We start from the raw sequence: 20,556 nt of genomic DNA, 5'->3' as shown, positions 1-20,556 counted from the left end.
TCTACAGCTGATAACCCTGGTGATATGCTGCTCTCACTGCCAATCTATCTACAGCTGATAACATAACCCTGGTGATATGCTGCTCTCACTGTCTATATATCTACACTTGATAACCCTGGTGATGTGCTGCTCTTGCTGCCTATCTATATGTTCAACTGAAATGCTCCTTGCGTCAAACGGCTGCGTGGACAGTAGCAGTGGTGCAGTGGTGGTCCCAATGCGGTACCATGCCATCCCACCACTTTTCTGAGCAGAAGTACGTGCAGTCGCGCACGGATGTGCACGCGCGCACACAAAAATGCGCTCCACTCGACTCACCTGTCTTGCATAACAATAGCGCAGGTCGTCAGGTGTCTTCAACTACGTCCTCATATACACGGTATAAACAGATCATTTGACAACAAACAGTTAATTTAGTTTGTATTTACTTTTCTAGTTTAAGTTAATTCAATTAAAGAAATTGTATCTACAATTACATTTAAAACATTGTTTGTTTTTCCACCATATCTGTTGACATTATAATTTCTTTATATATTGAAGGCTACATCCTGCTACCTTTTTCAGCTTCTCTATTTCAAGGCAATATTTACAAAAACTAGTAATTTCCTATACAAACATCTTTCCTACTATTTATGTATAATACTCATTCTAATCATAATGCTGGTCACTGTGGTCAGAGCTGTTCTGTGCGCACAGTCGCACACAAGGGAACATTTATGCGCACGCGGCGTCATCCCCACTGTAGAAAGAATATCACTTCTGATATTACCACTGCACCCCTGGACAGTAGTGAATATATTTAACTGTGTTGCTATATTTCTGTTACCTTCTGCCGTTCCTCGTTTACTAACGTATCCATGAAGAAGCCGGATCATGTGTTGGTCAGATATTTAAAATCAAAACGTTTCCTTCAAGAAATGTTCAACTTTTCAACTGCGGCGTCATTAGCAATTCGCCTTGTTGACAGTTGGCTTTCCAAACAATAATTTCTCAAGCCATTGTAGGCTAATAGCTATCTGGCTATAGTTATACGGTATACAAAGCAGCTTTTCTCCGGGTTAGTGTTGGTTTTCCTGTCTTGTTACTTAGCAACGTGATACGTAGCCCACAGCAACACTTCCGGTATTTGAGCTCGTGGGAGAGAGCGGGAGGAGCTCGTGGGAGCCATAGTTAGACATGATGCACAGAAAGTTTAATATTTTTATGGACCACCAGCCCTGATTCCAAACTCTAAGCATAACCCACATTTTGATTGAAAAAAAAATCACGCGGTGGGGGGGGGGTACACCGTGGTTCTATAAGCATGGGAGCTATGTTGGTATAATAAACTTGATCAAGTGTGTTTCTCCCTCTGGTGGCACATTTCGGTGGAAAGAGTGAAGTACAGTCTTTATCAGTCATATGGCCGCGTTTTCCTTAATAACAAAGTAGAAATTAGAATACGATCTTGGGGAAATATTTTCTGCACACAACCTAAAAGGCAGCATTGATGTAATTCCCCCTAGTGGACAAAGATGCCACCATATACAGGAATATAATATACAGTATGCTAATATTTTCCCACTGACTAATCATTAAGATAATATTACAGATATTCCATGTAAGTCCAGTGATGACACAACAAAAGATAACCAAAGATGTATTTTATTCTGAAAAAACACCAGTTTGGATCCATTTCAGAGTGCAGACCTTCTTGATGAATTGAAAATGGGGGACCCTGATGTAAACAGTGATGCAGTCGTAATATGGGAACTGCCCACACGCCACGTGCACGCACGCTCTCGCGCATACATGTTCCCTCAGTTGCGCACAGAACAGATGATTATTATTATGCATAACAATGTTTTAAATGTAATTGTAGTTACAATTTCTTTAATTGAATTAACTTAAACTAGAAAAGTAAATACAAACTAAATTAACAATGTAACTTGAGTTATTTTACAGAAGGACAGTTTCCTTCAGACTGAAGCACAACTTGTCTCATCCTTCCAGTCGGGAGATCAAGCAGCCCCCCACCAATTGGTAGCCTACAGCCAGGACTTGTATTTTGGTTTGGCACTTCTCGTAGGTATCCTACTATTATGCAAAGTCTAGGTGATAAGTGCCGGTGTTGCGGCCACGTACTTATCGCACGGCGCGACGAGTGCGCGCGTGCACATCATTGCGCGCACTTCTGCCCTGAGTGACCTACTAACACGCCGTGTAACCGCGTGTGTGCACGACTGCATGCCTGGATGTAAACAAGAACTAAAGTATTTCTCTGGTCTGCATCCCCTTAATAATTGTTTGTATTGAGCCGTACTGTATTGTACCCATTCTGCAATCTGTTAATAAAGTTTTCAATCAATCAATCAATCAAAGGCATAAAAAAAAATATTGTTTGTTTCCTGTTGGTTGTCAGTTAAGGACATGGGTAGGTAGGGAATTTATTGTATTCTTTCGCACGGCGACTATGGATAGGGAATTTCTTTATTTAATAAAAATGTTCACAACAACATGGATGCATGTACTCTGCCAGCATGTTTAATATCCATAATACTAAAGGTTTGACTAAGATTTTTATGAAACTTTATTGTAAAAAAAAAAAGAATTAAATTTTTTATTTATTTTAATTTTAAACTCATAAAATAAATTGGGTCGCACCTAAATCGGCAGGGTCGGTCGGCAACCGGAAACAAACCATTTTTTCTTTTAGGCCAAAGCATGGGGATTGTAACACCAAGGCAGCCTAATACTGTAGTTCATTCACTTCAATTGAAAAGTTCCATCAGGCCGACTGACTGGGTGGTTTGAAAACGTGGCAAGGAACTAACACCTGGCGTTGTGATGCTTCACCAATGAGAAAGAGGAGAACAAGCACACAGAAATAACAGAGTACAGAGAGATGATCAGGTCGACTGGACATATCTAACAGGAATATCCAACGGGAACAATGTGTCAAAAAAAAAACGAATTCCTCATAAATTCCTCAAACAACAACTGACAAATCACATCTCTATTTGTTCAATGATTGCAGATGCCCGGGTACTTGATATTGGTTGAGTGTAGGGATGACCACAAATCCAGACTGTAGATTTTTCTGTAGTTGCTACAAATGAATAATCGGTTATTGGGTTTATTGGAAATTATACATTTCAAACGTTGATTATGAAGCGCTTGATGGAATAATCCATTATTCGAGACACATCCCAGGTTGGTTGAGTGCTGATATTGGGGTTTAGGCGTTGAGGTACTTGGCGTGGTGCTTGATGTGGTCGTTGATGAAGGAGTAGATGAAGAAGAAGCTGTGGTCATAGCCCTGAGAAACACAAAGAAACAACGTTTAAAAGACGAGATGGACTGATTCATAATACAAATATTTTCAGCCTAGATCAAATAAAAGCATGAATAGCCATTTCCAGCTCTGCATGGGATGAAATAGCCCGGAGTTTGGCTATATTCCTGAGGTGGAAAAAACAGGTTCGGGTCAGGGATTTTACATGCTTCTCGAGTAGCATGGACTGGTCAAATAAATTTTTTATATTTCCGTGAACATTTGCCTTGAGCGGTCCCAAGAGATTTGTTACCCTAGAGGCATTTTTTCCCACAGCTATAATAAAAATGTCTGTCTTTGCCGCATTAAGCTGGAGGAAGCGACTGGACATCCACTCCTCTATAGGGAATGAATGAAAACTTTATTTAACAGATTGCAGAATGGGTACAATACAGTACGGCTCAATACACACAATTGTTAAGGGGATGCAGACCTGAGAAAGACGTTTGTCTTGTTTCCATCAGGGTCCCCCATTTTCAATTCATATAGACATTTATGACATACACAACATACATGACATTTATGGCATAGGGACATATAGGTATTAAGTACTGATACATTTGTGACATAAACGGTATTCAAATATACAGTACTGTTACCCCTAGATCCTGACAGAGTATATACATATGATGGGGAGGGGACTGTACATTAGGAGGGGGTGGGTGGGTGGGAGAGAAATATACATACGGCGGGGAGGGAATATATACATGCGGTGGGGAGGAGACTGTCTATTAGGAGGTGGTGGGGGTTTTGGGCATTTACAGTGGCCAGTTTCTAATTGCAGCCTCCCGTAGGTGCTCTTTAAGAGCGGTTTTGAATGTGGGTAGGGATTCACATTCCTTTACAGCTTTGGGTAGGGCGTTCCACATTGATGTGGCATAATTGCGAAACGTGTTTAGTCCCTTGTTTGAGCCGAATCTGGGTTTAACATGATTTGTTGAGCTTCCTCTGGTGTAGTGGTTGTGGTATTCACTGACCTTTGGGAAGTATTTTGACATGTACATGGGTACCTTAGTCGTATAGTGTATCTTGTAGACCCAGCCCATTGCAAGTTGCTGTACTCTGTCGTCTACTCTAAGCCATCCTAGGTTGTCAAAGTGGGCAGGGGTGAGGTGGGTTCTGGGGGTAAGGTCAAGTAGTAGTCTGACCAGTTTGTTTTGTGATGTTTGTAATTTTGTTTTAAGCGCCTTTGAGGTGCTTTGGTACCATGAGGTGCACGCATAGTCGTAGTACCCTTGAATGAGTGCTCCTGCCAGAGTCTTCAGGGTATTCTTGTTTACCAGAGAGGAGATCCGGTACAAGAATCTAGTTCGTTGGTTGACTTTTTTTTATTACATTGGATGCCATTTTGTCACAGGAAAGATTTGCCTCTAGGATGGAACCCAGGTAGGTAATTTCGTCTTTCCTTGTGACAATATTGTCACCCACTGCAACTGAGAAGCCGTCGGTCTTGCTGAGTTTGTTATTTGAACCATAGAGAATGGACTCTGTTTTGCCCATGTGTAATGATAGTTGTTATCAGCGAGCCATATGCAGATTTTGCCTAGTTCCGAGCTGAGGGTTTTTTCAACCTGCAACTTGTTCTTGTCAGAGACCAGCAGGGCTGAGTCGTCTGCAAACAGGAACAAGTTGCAGTCACAGGCTGACGACATGTCATTTGCATAAATTAGGAAGAGTAGCAGTCCTAGTATGCTTCCTTGTGGAACGCCACAGCTCACTGTGAGGGGGGGGGATAGAGTACCGTTTACTTCTACCATCTGTTCTCTCCCCTCCAGGTAGGATTGCAGCCAGCTCACTGATAAGCTATCAAAACTAGGGATGTCCGATATTATCGGCCGATATCGGCAGTAAAATGTGATATCGGAAAATATCGGTATCGGTTTAAAAAAAATAAAAACAATAACAATATTTGTTATATATATATCCAGTGAAATTATTAGTTACCTGAAATTATTCAGTTTTTTGGGGGGGGAAACCCTGCATATATCGGTATCGGTTGATATCGGTTGATATCGGTATCGGAAATTAAAAGTTGGACAATATCGGAATATCGGTATCGGTAAAAAAGCCAATATCGAGCATCCCTAATCAAAACCAATTGCTTTTAGCTTGTCAATCAGAATGGAGTGATTGACAGTGTCGAAGGCCTTTTGTAGGTCCAGAATGACCATGCCGCAGTATTTGCCCGCGTCCACCTCTTGTTTGATGTGGTCGTTCAAATAGAGGAGGCATGTGTCAGTGGAGTGGGACGTTCTGAAGCCAGATTGGAATTCATAGATTAGATTTTTTTTCCCGCCGGGTACTTTTTGACCTGTTCGAAGACTATTTTCTCCATGACTTTTGAGATGGAGGTAAGAATAGAGACAGGGCGGTAGTTGCCTGGGTCTAATTTGCTGCCCTTTTTGTGCAGAGGGGTCACTCTCGCAATTTTGAAGTCCTTGGGGATGTGTCCCTGTTTTATAGAGAGGTTTATTATGTGTGTGATAACTGGGGTGATGGCGGCTGCTGCGTCTCTGAGGAATTTGGAGGGGATGTTGTCATGGCCAGTGGCCTTGTTAGGTTGGAGGGCGCTCAATTTTTTGAGTACCTCATCGGTTGTAACCATTTCAAGTTTGAAGTCGTCTTTGTGGACCCCTAGGTTTTTGTAGTATGCTACTATGTGTTCTACCCCATAATGCCCTGAGTGGGAGGGTAGTTTGTTTACCAGTGTTGTGGCTATGTTTGTGAAGAAGATGTTTAAGGGAGGTGTAGTGGTTACTTCCTGGTCTATAGGGAGGTGTAGTGGTTACTTCCTGGTCTATTCTCCACTTGCACAACGTGAAGTAGGCATTTCCGGTAGGTCTTCCGGGTTGAAAATGGTTCTTCCGGTCCCATCCAAATACATTGTTTTTAGCAACTTTTCTCCTGTTATTTAAACAACTTTGTCGTCACAGAGAGGTAATGAAACATTTGTATTATTATATTACAGAATGTATTTAATAAGCAAACGTTTGTCAGCAGGGTTTTTGGGCTGTATTTCATGTAAAAACGTTTACTGTTAGTTTACTTGCTCACGCTAATTAAGGCTAATGCTGGCTAACAGAAGCTAGCGCAAGAAACGACGCCGCAAAGTATCGTTTATAGTGCATTTATTGCCACCTTATAGCATTTGTACATTTGTATGACAGTCTATAATGCTCCCGTGAGGTTTTTCCGGACGTTTTGGTAATGATTTTCACTATAAAAACATTTCAAAAAGACAGGAAGTTGATGAAAACGGGCCAGATTAGCTTTGAGCTAACAATCTTTGCCGACGCATACTTGATGTATTCATTCCATTCTAAACGTAATGTTAGTTTACAAAACATTACCTGTCTATATAACGTTGAGGAACAAATTATAAAGTGTGTGAGTGTGTATTGTTGTACATAATCACATCTGGAAACTAGAGTGATTAATTCGGTTTGAGAAAGAAGTGCAGCTAACTATTTAGCTACTGTCTGTAACTGCAATGAATTTTCTGCTTTGCAGTCCAATGTTCACCAAAACACACACTTTATAATTTGTTCCTCAACGTTATATAGACAGGTGATGTTTTGTAAACTAACGTTACGTTTAGAATGGAATGAATACATCAAGTATGCGTCGGCAAAGATAGTTAGCTCAAAGCTAATCCGGCCCGTTTTCATCAACTTCCTGTCTTTTAGAAATATGTTTTTATAGTGAAAATCATTACCAAAACGTCAGGAAAAAACTCACGGGAGCATTATAGACTGTCATACAAATGTACAAATGCTATAAGGTGGCAAGAAATGAACCATAAACGATACTTTGCGGCGTCGTTTCTTGCGCTAGCTTCTGTTAGCCAGCATTAGCCTTAACTAGCGTGAGCAAGTAAACTAACAGTAAACGTTTTTACATGAAATACAGCCCAAAAACCCTGCTGACAAACGTTTGCTTATTAAATACATTCTATAATATAATAATACAAATGTTTCATTACCTCTCTGTGACGACAAAGTTGTTTAAATAACAGGAGAAAAGTTGCTAAAAACAATGTATTTGGACCGGAAGAACCATTTTCAACCTGGAAGACCTACCGGAAATGCCTACTTCACGTTGTGGTCAATAGGGAGGTGTAGTGGTTACTTCCTGGTCTATAGGGAGGTGTAGTGGTTACTTCCTGGTCTATAGGGAGGTGTAGTGGTTACTTCCTGGTCTATAGGGAGGTGTAGTGGTTACTTCCTGGTCTATAGGGAGGTGTAGTGGTTACTTCCTGGTCTATAGGAAGGTGTAGTGGTTACTTCCTGGTCTATAGGGAGGTGTAGTGGTTACGTCATTGCTGTTTCCCACGCGGTCCACCCCTCTTGAAATCGCCATGTATTTCCAATGGACCTATTTCTAAATCGTATCGTTTAAAATAAATAAAGTATGAACATTGGCATGGTGTACTTTTCTGTGTGTATTCATCCACAATCTATAGCTCAACATGAATAGATTTGCAATTAATCGAAAAGGTAGCAAAATAACAACGTTTATGTTGTTTATGTCTTTTACTATGTTGTGAAGTGAGGAACTACACTTCTCTCTGGTGCTGCTGACGGCGACAGCACTGAACGACAGGTTTGATTGATTGATTGATTGAACATTTTATTAACAGATTGCAGAATGGGTACAATACAGTACAGCTCAATACACACAATTGTTAAGGGGATGCAGACCAGAGAAAGACTTTCGTCTTGTTTACATCAGGGTCCCCCATTTTCAATTCATCAGGACATATATGACATACATGACATACAGATAGTCAGTACTGCTACATCTATACATTTATGACATACCAGATTTGCAAATACAGTACTGTTTGTGATACAGAAGGAGTCAGGAAAAGGGAGTATATACATTTGACGTAGAAACTGTACATTGGAGGAGGTTGGGTGGGGGGGTTGGGTACACTGGGATATTGACAACCATACTGGGTAATCTACATTGGAGGTGGTTGGGGGGGGGGGGGGGGGGGGCACACTGTATAAACAAGAAAAACTGTACATTGAGGGGGGGGGGGGGGGGGGGGGGGAGACACTGTACAAACAAACAAAATTGTACATTGGACTATTGACAAAACCATACTTGGTCATTTTTACTGTACATTGGAGGGGGTTGGGTTAGGATATTTACAGGGGCCAGTGTTGAATTGCAGTCTCCCGTAGGTGACCCTTGAGAGAGGTTTTGAAAGTGGGTAGTGATCCACATTCCTTTACAGCTTTGGGTAGGGCGTTCCACATTGATGTGGCATAATTGCGAAACGTGTTTAGTCCCTTATTTGAGCCGAATCTGGGTTTAACATGATTTGTGGAGCTCCCTCTGGTGTTGTGATCGTGGTATTCACTGACCTTTGGGAAGTATTTTGACATGTACATGGGTACCTTGGTCGTGTAGTGTATCTTGTAGACCAGGCCCATTGCAAGTTGCTGTACTCTGTCGTCTACTCTAAGCCATCCTAGGTTGTCAAAGTGGGCAGGGGTGAGGTGGGTTCTAGGAGTAAGGTCAAGCAGTAGTCTGACCAGTTTGTTTTGAGATGTTTGTAATTTTGTTTTTAGCGCCTTTGAGGTGCTTTGGTACCATGAGGTGCAAGCATAGTCGTAGTACCCCTGAATGAGTGCTCCTGCCAGAGTCTTCAGGGTATTCTTGTTTACCAGAGAGGAGATCCGGTACAAGAATAGAGTTCGTTGGTTGACTTTTTTTATTACATTGGATGCCATTTTGTCACAGGAGAGATTAGCCTCTAGGATGGAACCCAGGTAGGTAATTTCATCTTTCCTTGTGACAATATTGTCACCCACTGTAACTGAGAAGCCGTCGGTCTTGCTGAGTTTGTTATTTGAACCGAAGAGAATGGACTCTGTTTTGCCCATGTGTAATGATAGTTTGTTATCAGCGAGCCATATGCAGATTCTGCCTAGTTCCGAGCTGAGGGTTTTTTCAACCTGTAACTTGTTCTTGTCAGAGACCAGCAGGGCTGAGTCGTCCGCAAACAGGAATAAGTTGCAGTCACAAGCTGACGACATGTCATTTGCATAAATTAGGAACAGTAGCGGTCCTAGTATGCTTCCTTGTGGAACACCACAGCTCACTGTGAGGGGGGGGGGTAGGGTACCGTTTACCTCCACCATCTGTTCCCTCCCCTCAAGGTAGGATTGCATCCAGCTCACTGATAGACTATCAAAACCAATTGCTTTTAGCTTGTCAATCAGAATGGAGTGATTGACCGTGTCAAAGGCCTTTTGTAGGTCCAGCATGACCATGCCGCAGTATTTGCCTGCGTCCACCTCTTGTTTGATGTGGTCATTCAAATAGAGAAGGCATGTGTCAGTGGAGTGGGATGTTCTGAAGCCAGATTGGAATTCGTAGATTAGATTTTTTTCCGCTAGGTACTTTTCGACCTGTTCGTAGACTATTTTTTCCATGACTTTCGAGATGGAGGTGAGAATAGAAACAGGGCGGTAGTTGCCTGGGTCTAATTTGCTGCTCTTTTTGTGCAGAGGGGTCACCCTCGCAATTTTGAAGTCCTTGGGGACGTGTCCCTGTTTTATGGAGAGGTTTATTATGTGTGTGATGATTGGGGTGATGGCGGTAAGATAACTACAGGTAAGTGTAGTTCTTTTTTAACGACTAATTAAAAACCTTATAACTACCTTTATTTCAACCAAAAATGCTTAAACAATAATGTTAGTGATAGAAGGGAACTCATTTTGTGCAAAAATGGAAAGCTTGCCAATATTCCTGGCCAATAATCCATTTTCCCAATGATAAATCCCTATACGGGTGGAACCGCGCGGGAAACTAAAGTGACGTCACACTACACCTCCTTATGGCAGACAGACACTCCTGCAGGATGCCATCTATGTTGTTGGGGTTAAAAGAAAAATAAAGCTGGATATCATCTGCGTAGCAATGATATGAAACACCCTTAAATTGGCCAATTATAAGTCCTAAGGGGAGCATATAAAGGGCAAATACAATTGGGGCCAAAACAGACTACATTGTAGGGGAGACCTATCGGACCTAAAAGGGCCCACGGCCACACGGCCCACAGGTTTGTAGTAGATTAGGGAGAGGGGGGTCCAGGTTTGTTTTTTTAAGGAGGGGCTGAACGACCGCTCTAAGTGGAAACCTTCTGCCCAGTGTCCTAGCAACGGTGCCCTCGTGACTTCAGGCCACTTGAACACCAAACATAACGTGTACTCAACTTCCCGGGCAGCACTTACAGACATTTTTTCGTTAGCAGGGTTTTAGCAAAAATGCATGCGTTTGGAAAGTGGTTGAATGAGACTTGGTGTTATACTGCACAATGTGTTTGGTAGTTTGTAAACAGATATTTTGATATATTGATAGTTTTGCCGTTGCCATTCACTTAAATTCATCAAGTAGGCCTACCGTTTTGGGATTTTCAGTTCATCAAGAAGGCATGTGAGAAAGAAAACGTCACCAGGAATTTAAGACAACATGGGATGAGTAATTGATGTACAAATACGTTCTTATACAGTATGTTTTCCCCAGACCTCTCACACACGACTTGGTGTGTGGAGTGACAGTGGATCGGGAGGTAGAGCAGTCGTCTGGTAATCCGGAGGTTCCCGGTTCAATTCCTGTTCCTCCCGGGCAGCGTGTGGAATTGTCCTTGAGCAAGACACTTAACCCCGGGCCCTATAGGCTCCCGGTGAGCAGGTTGGCACCTTGCATGGTCGCCTCCGCCGTCAGGTGTGTGAATGGGTAAAATGTATAATTGTATTCTGTAAATTGTAAAAACGCTTTGGATAAAAGCGCTATATAAAATGCACCATTTACGACTCGAGGAAGGTGTGTGCAGTTGCACGTATATGGCCACATGGGGGCAGTAACTGGAGGTGTGTTGGTTTTACTGACCGGCTGCAGCCTGAAGACCACAGGGATCTTCTTCCCCGAGCAGGCTGCGATCAGGTTGTCGGGCAGTAGCTGGCTGGCGGAGAGGAACTGGTCATCGCGGCCCTGGTCGATCAGGATGTCCAGCGGAGGACCCGCATAGGACGCTGCCAGGACCGTGGCGTCATAGGCCTACACACATACAGAGAGAGATGAAGAGAGAGAGGGAGGATAAGATAAGATGATCCTTTATTAATTAATTCGGGTGTCAAAGCAGCATGGGGGGGGGGGGATACATAGCTTCACAGTCCTATACAGTCCAGTATCTATATACACTAGATACACTATACAAGGGAGGAGCTGCTCTAACAGGCTGCCTCTCTCTCCGGGCGCCAGACTACAGTGATGAAGGAGGAGAGAGAGATTGAACGAGTGAGCTTGAAAAAGAGGCAAACAAAAGAGTAGGACAATTTGTGTATGAAAGGTGCTATACAAATCAAGTTTATTATTATTATTATTATTATTATTATTATTATTATTATTATTATTATTATTATTATTATTATTATTATTATTATTATTATTATTATTATTATTATTATTATATAATAAATCTGAACAGCTTGTTTAGGTTTAAGACTTCAAACCCTGGCCAAACCGCAAGGAGTACTGTGAAGAGATTCATTCATGGGGCTCCTTCATACACATTTTTATTGTAAATAGTTTGAGCAAATTTGTCTATATCTGGTTTGTGTATATTTCATTATTCATGCGTCACAATAATGCAGCGCTACATCAATTTAAAATCTTTAAACAGTAACTGGCTATGACTCGTTTGTCAAGAGTTCATTGATGCAGGTGATCTTGATTAAAAACCAGGTGTGTTCATGGTTAGGGTTGGGCATCGTTTGGATTTGAACGATTCCGGTTCCGATTCTCCATTTCGATTCCTGTTCTAAACGATTCTTGATTCTGATTCATTGAGGTGCAGGTCAAAACAGGTCACAGCTTATTTAGCAGGATTTAATTTTTTTTTGAAAAATCTAAATTTTTTTTCATACTATTCACATTGTCAGTTGACTTGATACAGTTTAATTTGGTTGCTGTACTGTAACTAGGGTATTAATTAACAAAGTAATTTTTTTTTTAAGAATCGAAATTAAGAATCGAAATGCAAATATGAAGTTAGGAACCGGTTCCTATTAGAACCGGTTCTCGGTGCCCAACCCTATTCATGGTGGGAGGTTATTTTTGCATAGTACCTGCCAAGGAATGTTTGAAACTTGCTTTTAAATCAATATTAAAAACGTTTAGTAGGTCTCATTGTTTTTTTGTAAAGCTTTTCAATGCACAGGGTATGGCCAGCCTTGTTACAAGTACATATATAATCTTTCCAGAGCGCCTAAATAACATTTCAGACAAATCCATGAAAAGACAAGACAAAACCCATTCTCCATCGTATGTCCCCTTTAATTTCCAGTCGGAGGCTCCACCTACCTCCCATGTAGACTTGTCAGAGCCCAGGTACCCAGAGAAGGCCTTCTGTCCCCAGGGACACTGCATGGGGTTACAGATGGGAGCGAAGGCAGACACGGCCTGCAGGGTGGTTAAAGAGAGAGGGAGCGACATGGAGAGAGGGAGAGAGACGACACAGGGTGGTTAAAGAGAGAGGGAGCGGCATGGAGAGAGACGACACAGGGTGGTTAAAGAGAGAGGGAGCGACATGGAGAGAGACGACACAGGGTGGTTAAAGAGAGAGGGAGCGACATGGAGAGAGACGACACAGGGTGGTTAAAGAGAGAGGGAGCGGCATGGAGAGACGACACAGGGTGGTTAAAGAGAGAGGGAGCGACATGGAGAGAGACGACACAGGGTGGTTAAAGAGAGAGGGAGAGACATGGAGAGAGACGACAGGGTGGTTAAAGAGAGAGGGAGAGACATGGAGAGAGACGACACAGGGTGGTTAAAGAGAGAGGGAGAGACATGGAGAGAGAGGACACAGGGTGGTTAAAGAGAGAGGGAGCGGCATGGAGAGAGACGACACTGGGTGGTTAAAGAGAGAGGGAGCGGCATGGAGAGAGACGACACAGGGTGGTTAAAGAGAGAGGGAGCGACATGGAGAGAGACGACACAGGGTGGTTAAAGAGAGAGGGAGCGGCATGGAGAGAGACGACACAGGGTGGTTAAAGAGAGAGGGAGAGACATGGAGAGAGACGACACAGGGTGGTTAAAGAGAGAGGGAGAGACATGGAGAGAGACGACACAGGGTGGTTAAAGAGAGAGGGAGAGACATGGAGAGAGACGACAGGGTGGTTAAAGAGAGAGGGAGAGACATGGAGAGAGACGACACAGGGTGGTTAAAGAGAGAGGGAGAGACATGGAGAGAGACGACACAGGGTGGTTAAAGAGAGAGGGAGTGGCATGGAGAGAGACGACACAGGGTGGTTAAAGAGAGAGGGAGAGAGACGACACAGGGTGGTTAAAGAGAGAGGGAGAGACATGGAGAGAGACGACACAGGGTGGTTAAAGAGAGAGTGAGAGACGACACAGGGTGGTTAAAGAGAGAGGGAGGGGCATGGAGAGAGACGACACAGGGTGGTTAAAGAGAGGGAGCGACATGGAGAGAGACGACACAGGGTGGTTAAAGAGAGAGGGAGAGACATGGAGAGAGACGACACAGGGTGGTTAAAGAGAGAGGGAGCGACATGGAGAGAGACGACACAGGGTGGTTAAAGAGAGAGGGAGAGACATGGAGAGACGACACAGGGTGGTTAAAGAGAGAGGGAGAGACATGGAGAGAGACGACACAGGGTGGTTAAAGAGAGAGGGAGCGACATGGAGAGAGACGACACAGGGTGGTTAAAGAGAGAGGGAGCGACATGGAGAGAGACGACACAGGGTGGTTAAAGAGAGAGGGAGAGACATGGAGAGAGACGACACAGGGTGGTTAAAGAGAGAGGGAGAGACATGGAGAGAGACGACACAGGGTGGTTAAAGAGAGAGGGAGAGTCATGGAGAGAGACGACACAGGGTGGTTAAAGAGAGAGGGAGAGACATGGAGAGAGACGACACAGGGTGGTTAAAGAGAGAGGGAGCGACATGGAGAGAGACGACACAGGGTGGTTAAAGAGAGAGGGAGCGACATGGAGAGAGACGACACAGGGTGGTTAAAGAGAGAGGGAGAGACATGGAGAGAGACGACACAGGGTGGTTAAAGAGAGAGGGAGAGACATGGAGAGAGACGACACAGGGTGGTTAAAGAGAGAGGGAGAGACGTGGGCGGCTAGGTGGTGTAGTGGGCAAGGCACTCGCCACCAATGTGGAGACGCTGGGTTCACGTGTTCGAATCCAGCTCTCCACATTGTTTTCAGTTTAGCTGGTCGTCCGCAGTAATACACATTGGCCGTATTAGGGGGTGGGAAACTGAAGGGTGGGGATCGGGCGTTGTGGACAGCGCCTCCTACAGGTCGGTTGGTGCGCCTGCGCAGTAGAATCAGGAAGTGTCGGGGGCAGCGTGAGCCTCCCACGCGTTACTACTCGCCACTGAGAGATCGAGCTGCGCAGGTGAAAAGATGCGACTGCTGTTACCTCAAGTACCGGAGGGGACTTGTGCTATGTATGACTTAGTCCACATTGCAGCCGGCTTGTGGGAGGCAAGAAACAGCGTTCGAGACAGGGGAGGGTTGAATTGGATGATACGAAATTGGGATGGGAGAAAATATAGAAAAATGGGAGAAAAAGTGGATAAAAAAAAAAAAGAGAGAGGGAGAGACATGGAGAGAGACGACACAGGGTAGTTAAAGAGAGAGGGAGCGGCATGGAGAGAGACGACACAGGGTGGTTAAAGAGAGAGGGAGAGAGACAACACAGGGTGGTTAAATAGAGAGGGAGCGACATGGAGAGAGACGACAGGGTGGTTAAAGAGAGAGGGAGAGACATGGAGAGAGACGACACAGGGTGGTTAAAGAGAGAGGGAGAGACATGGAGAGAGACGACACTGGGTGGTTAAAGAGAGAGGGAGCGGCATGGAGAGAGACGACACAGGGTGGTTAAAGAGAGAGGGAGAGACATGGAGAGAGACGACACAGGGTGGTTAAAGAGAGAGGGAGAGAGACGACACAGGGTGGTTAAAGAGAGAGGGAGAGACATGGAGAGAGACGACACAGGGTGGTTAAAGAGAGAGGGAGAGACATGGAGAGAGACGACACAGGGTGGTTAAAGAGAGAGGGAGAGACATGGAGAGAGACGACACAGGGTGGTTAAAGAGAGAGGGAGAGACATGGAGAGAGACGACACAGGGTGGTTAAAGAGAGAGGGAGCGGCATGGAGAGAGACGACACAGGGTGGTTAAAGAGAGAGGGAGAGACATGGAGAGAGACGACACAGGGTGGTTAAAGAGAGAGGGAGAGACGTGGAGAGAGACGACACAGGGTGGTTAAAGAGAGAGGGAGCGGCATGGAGAGACGACACAGGGTGGTTAAAGAGAAAGGGAGCGGCATGGAGAGAGACGACACAGGGTGGTTAAAGAGAGAGGGAGCGACATGGAGAGAGACGACACAGGGTGGTTAAAGAGAGAGGGAGCGGCATGGAGAGAGACGACACAGGGTGGTTAAAGAGAGAGGGAGCGACATGGAGAGAGACGACACAGGGTAGTTAAAGAGAGAGGGAGCGGCATGGAGAGAGACGACACAGGGTGGTTAAAGAGAGAGGGAGAGAGACAACACAGGGTGGTTAAATAGAGAGGGAGCGACATGGAGAGAGACGACAGGGTGGTTAAAGAGAGAGGGAGAGACATGGAGAGAGACGACACAGGGTGGTTAAAGAGAGAGGGAGAGACATGGAGAGAGACGACACTGGGTGGTTAAAGAGAGAGGGAGCGGCATGGAGAGAGACGACACAGGGTGGTTAAAGAGAGAGGGAGAGACATGGAGAGAGACGACACAGGGTGGTTAAAGAGAGAGGGAGAGAGACGACACAGGGTGGTTAAAGAGAGAGGGAGAGACATGGAGAGAGACGACACAGGGTGGTTAAAGAGAGAGGGAGAGACATGGAGAGAGACGACACAGGGTGGTTAAAGAGAGAGGGAGAGACATGGAGAGAGACGACACAGGGTGGTTAAAGAGAGAGGGAGAGACATGGAGAGAGACGACACAGGGTGGTTAAAGAGAGAGGGAGCGGCATGGAGAGAGACGACACAGGGTGGTTAAAGAGAGAGGGAGAGACATGGAGAGAGACGACACAGGGTGGTTAAAGAGAGAGGGAGAGACGTGGAGAGAGACGACACAGGGTGGTTAAAGAGAGAGGGAGCGGCATGGAGAGACGACACAGGGTGGTTAAAGAGAAAGGGAGCGGCATGGAGAGAGACGACACAGGGTGGTTAAAGAGAGAGGGAGCGACATGGAGAGAGACGACACAGGGTGGTTAAAGAGAGAGGGAGCGGCATGGAGAGAGACGACACAGGGTGGTTAAAGAGAGAGGGAGCGACATGGAGAGAGACGACACAGGGTGGTTAAAGAGAGAGGGAGAGACATGGAGAGAGACGACACAGGGTGGTTAAAGAGAGAGGGAGAGAGACGACACAGGGTGGTTAAAGAGAGAGGGAGAGACATGGAGAGAGACGACACAGGGTGGTTAAAGAGAGAGGGAGAGACATGGAGAGAGACGACACAGGGTGGTTAAAGAGAGAGGGAGCGGCATGGAGAGAGACGACACAGGGTGGTTAAAGAGAGAGGGAGAGACATGGAGAGAGACGACACAGGGTGGTTAAAGAGAGAGGGAGAGACATGGAGAGAGACGACACAGGGTGGTTAAAGAGAGAGGGAGCGGCATGGAGAGAGACGACACAGGGTGGTTAAAGAGAGAGGGAGCGACATGGAGAGACGACACAGGGTGGTTAAAGAGAGAGGGAGCGGCATGGAGAGAGACGACACCGGGTGGTTAAAGAGAGAGGGAGAGACGAGACAGGGTGGTTAAAGAGAGAGGGAGCGGCATGGAGAGAGACGACACAGGGTGGTTAAAGAGAGAGGGAGAGACATGAAGAGAGACGACACAGGGTGGTTAAAGAGAGAGGGAGAGACATGGAGAGAAACGACACAGGGTGGTTAAAGAGAGAGGGAGAGAGACGACACAGGGTGGTTAAAGAGAGAGGGAGCGACATGGAGAGAGACGACACAGGGTGGTTAAAGAGAGAGGGAGAGACATGAAGAGAGACGACACAGGGTGGTTAAAGAGAGAGGGAGAGACATGGAGAGAGACGACACAGGGTGGTTAAAGAGAGAGGGAGAGACATGAAGAGAGACGACACAGGGTGGTTAAAGAGAGAGGGAGCGGCATGGAGAGACGACACAGGGTGGTTAAAGAGAGAGGGAGAGACATGGAGAGAGACGACACAGGGTGGTTAAAGAGAGAGGGAGCGGCATGGAGAGACGACACAGGGTGGTTAAAGAGAAAGGGAGCGGCATGGAGAGAGACGACACAGGGTGGTTAAAGAGAGAGGGAGCGACATGGAGAGACGACACAGGGTGGTTAAAGAGAGAGGGAGCGACATGGAGAGAGACGACACAGGGTGGTTAAAGAGAGAGGGAGAGACATGGAGAGAGACAACACAGGGTGGTTAAATAGAGAGGGAGCGACATGGAGAGAGACGACACAGGGTGGTTAAAGAGAGAGGGAGAGACATGGAGAGAGACGACACAGGGTGGTTAAAGAGAGAGGGAGCGGCATGGAGAGAGACGACACTGGGTGGTTAAAGAGAGGGAGCGACATGGAGAGACGACACAGGGTGGTTAAAGAGAGAGGGAGAGACATGGAGAGAGACGACACAGGGTGGTTAAAGAGAGAGGGAGCGGCATGGAGAGAGACGACACTGGGTGGTTAAAGAGAGAGGGAGCGGCATGGAGAGAGACGACACAGGGTGGTTAAAGAGAGAGGGAGAGACATGGAGAGAGACGACACAGGGTGGTTAAAGAGAGAGGGAGAGACATGGAGAGAGACGACACAGGGTGGTTAAAGAGAGAGGGAGAGACATGGAGAGAGACGACACAGGGTGGTTAAAGAGAGAGGGAGAGAGACGACACAGGGTGGTTAAAGAGAGAGGGAGCGGCATGGAGAGAGACGACACAGGGTGGTTAAAGAGAGAGGGAGCGGCATGGAGAGAGACGACACAGGGTGGTTAAAGAGAGAGGGAGCGACATGGAGAGAGACGACACAGGGTGGTTAAAGAGAGAGGGAGAGACATGGAGAGAGACGACACAGGGTGGTTAAAGAGAGAGGGAGAGAGACGACACAGGGTGGTTAAAGAGAGAGGGAGAGACATGGAGAGAGACGACACAGGGTGGTTAAAGAGAGAGGGAGAGACGACACAGGGTGGGTAAAGAGAGAGGGAGCGACATGGAGAGAGACGACACAGGGTGGTTAAAGAGAGAGGGAGAGACATGGAGAGAGACGACACAGGGTGGTTAAAGAGAGAGGGAGCGGCATGGAGAGAGACGACACAGGGTGGTTAAAGAGAGAGGGAGCGGCATGGAGAGAGACGACACAGGGTGGTTAAAGAGAGAGGGAGCGGCATGGAGAGAGACGACACAGGGTGGTTAAAGAGAGAGGGAGCGGCATGGAGAGACGACACAGGGTGGTTAAAGAGAAAGGGAGCGGCATGGAGAGAGACGACACAGGGTGGTTAAAGAGAGAGGGAGCGACATGGAGAGAGACGACACAGGGTGGTTAAAGAGAGAGGGAGAGACATGGAGAGAGACGACACAGGGTGGTTAAAGAGAGAGGGAGAGACATGGAGAGAGACGACACAGGGTGGTTAAAGAGAGAGGGAGCGGCATGGAGAGAGACGACACAGGGTGGTTAAAGAGAGAGGGAGCGGCATGGAGAGAGACGACACAGGGTGGTTAAAGAGAGAGGGAGAGAGACAACACAGGGTGGTTAAAGAGAGAGGGAGCGTCATGGAGAGAGACGACACAGGGTGGTTAAAGAGAGAGGGAGCGACATGGAGAGAGACAACACAGGGTGGTTAAAGAGAGAGGGAGAGAGACAACACAGGGTGGTTAAATAGAGAGGGAGCGACATGGAGAGAGGGAGAGAGACGACACAGGGTGGTTAAAGAGAGAGGGAGCGGCATGGAGAGAGGGAGAGAGACGACACAGGGTGGTTAAAGAGAGAGGGAGCGACAGACACAGGGTGGTTAAAGAGAGAGGGAGAGAAACGGTGTAATTTATCCTTTGTGCTCAAAACACATTGATAATAATGACATGAACACGATTTACAGGATAAATTAATATTCCTGGGAAACTGATACTGTGATATAGTAAGACTGTGGAGCTGTACACATATACAGTACATAATACAATACGTATACTTATACAGTAAATATGATGATTCTATTCTGTGACTTGTACAATTTTTGGTTAACCTCTTAAGCCCTAGCCATATTTTCAAAAAATACATACAGTACCTAAGTAAATGGGAGATTGCTCCACTTCTACAAGGGCCATTAGCATGTTCCTGGTATCTAGGGACTTCTATGGATCTCAGGGAATGTATTCACCGTGTCAGAAATATTGTGTCAAATGGATAAATAAATCTTGGCCCGGTACCGGGTATCAGAGGTTAAGAAGAAAAAAAAGTGATTTAAGTCTATATTATATCTATATTAAAATAAACGAATTATTGTCACAGGGCTCACCTGAATGCTTCAATCTCTACCATGGCAACTGATAACTACAAACTATTAAAATGGCAAACATTTCTTTTTTACCCCCTCCAACAACCGACTAATCGACAACTAATCGATTATGACAATAGTTGGCAACTATTTTTATAATGGATTAGTTGGATCTACGTTGTGCTGCACCTCTATGGCCTGTTGTTGAAGCCATTTGATGTGAAGCAAAGCCTGTTAACACTTAGTTTGTGTTTTTTTTTTGGACTTTAGGCCCTACACAAGTTAGAGTTAAAAATCTAAATGGATATGATCGGTATCATGTTCCACCATGAATGCATGAAAGGGGGGGGGGGGGGGGTCGTTTCTGATTATTGATTACCAATAACGGCATTCGTTATTGCAACATCATACGCTGACCGGGTGGATGGCTATGAGAACAAGGCCCGATCAGACTGAAATTGACGTCAAATCGTTCTTACCTGTGGCCGGTTGGATTCCAAAAACAATTTCCCAGTTATTTGATCGCCATCTGGTAGATCGATATGTCCATTGGCTGATGCTATATTCCTTTACTGCATACTTAATTCGGCGTCGCAAAAAGTATTCCAGGCGATCTGGTGAAGCCATAGCTTTAGGCTAACAGAAAAGCTAACCCGGAGAGAAAAAACAGTGACACCCGGTCTGCAACAGGGGA

The 20,556-nt window shown here is 45.5% G+C and overlaps 1 protein-coding gene across 1 annotated transcript in view; it reads right to left on the bottom strand.

Moving 5' to 3' along the window:
* Positions 1 to 1,638: 1,638 nt before the first annotated feature.
* The window catches only part of esd (esterase D/formylglutathione hydrolase), a 73,256-nt gene continuing 54,338 nt past the window's right edge, over positions 1,639 to 20,556 (bottom strand). Inside the window, exons 7-9 of the mRNA XM_084313771.1 lie at positions 12,692 to 12,790; positions 11,219 to 11,386; positions 1,639 to 3,298 (exon numbers count right to left, since the gene is read on the bottom strand). Of these exons, the coding sequence (XP_084169897.1) occupies positions 3,218 to 3,298; positions 11,219 to 11,386; positions 12,692 to 12,790 (348 nt within the window). The 3' untranslated portion in view covers positions 1,639 to 3,217. The remainder of the gene's footprint in view (positions 3,299 to 11,218; positions 11,387 to 12,691; positions 12,791 to 20,556) is intronic.

The sequence above is a fragment of the Notolepis coatsorum genome (genome assembly GCF_963971535.1).
Source record: "Notolepis coatsorum genome assembly, chromosome: 5".
NCBI lineage: Eukaryota > Metazoa > Chordata > Actinopteri > Aulopiformes > Paralepididae > Notolepis > Notolepis coatsorum.
Note: the sequence above shows the minus strand (reverse complement) of the source record. Positions and strands in the feature narration are given on the sequence as shown.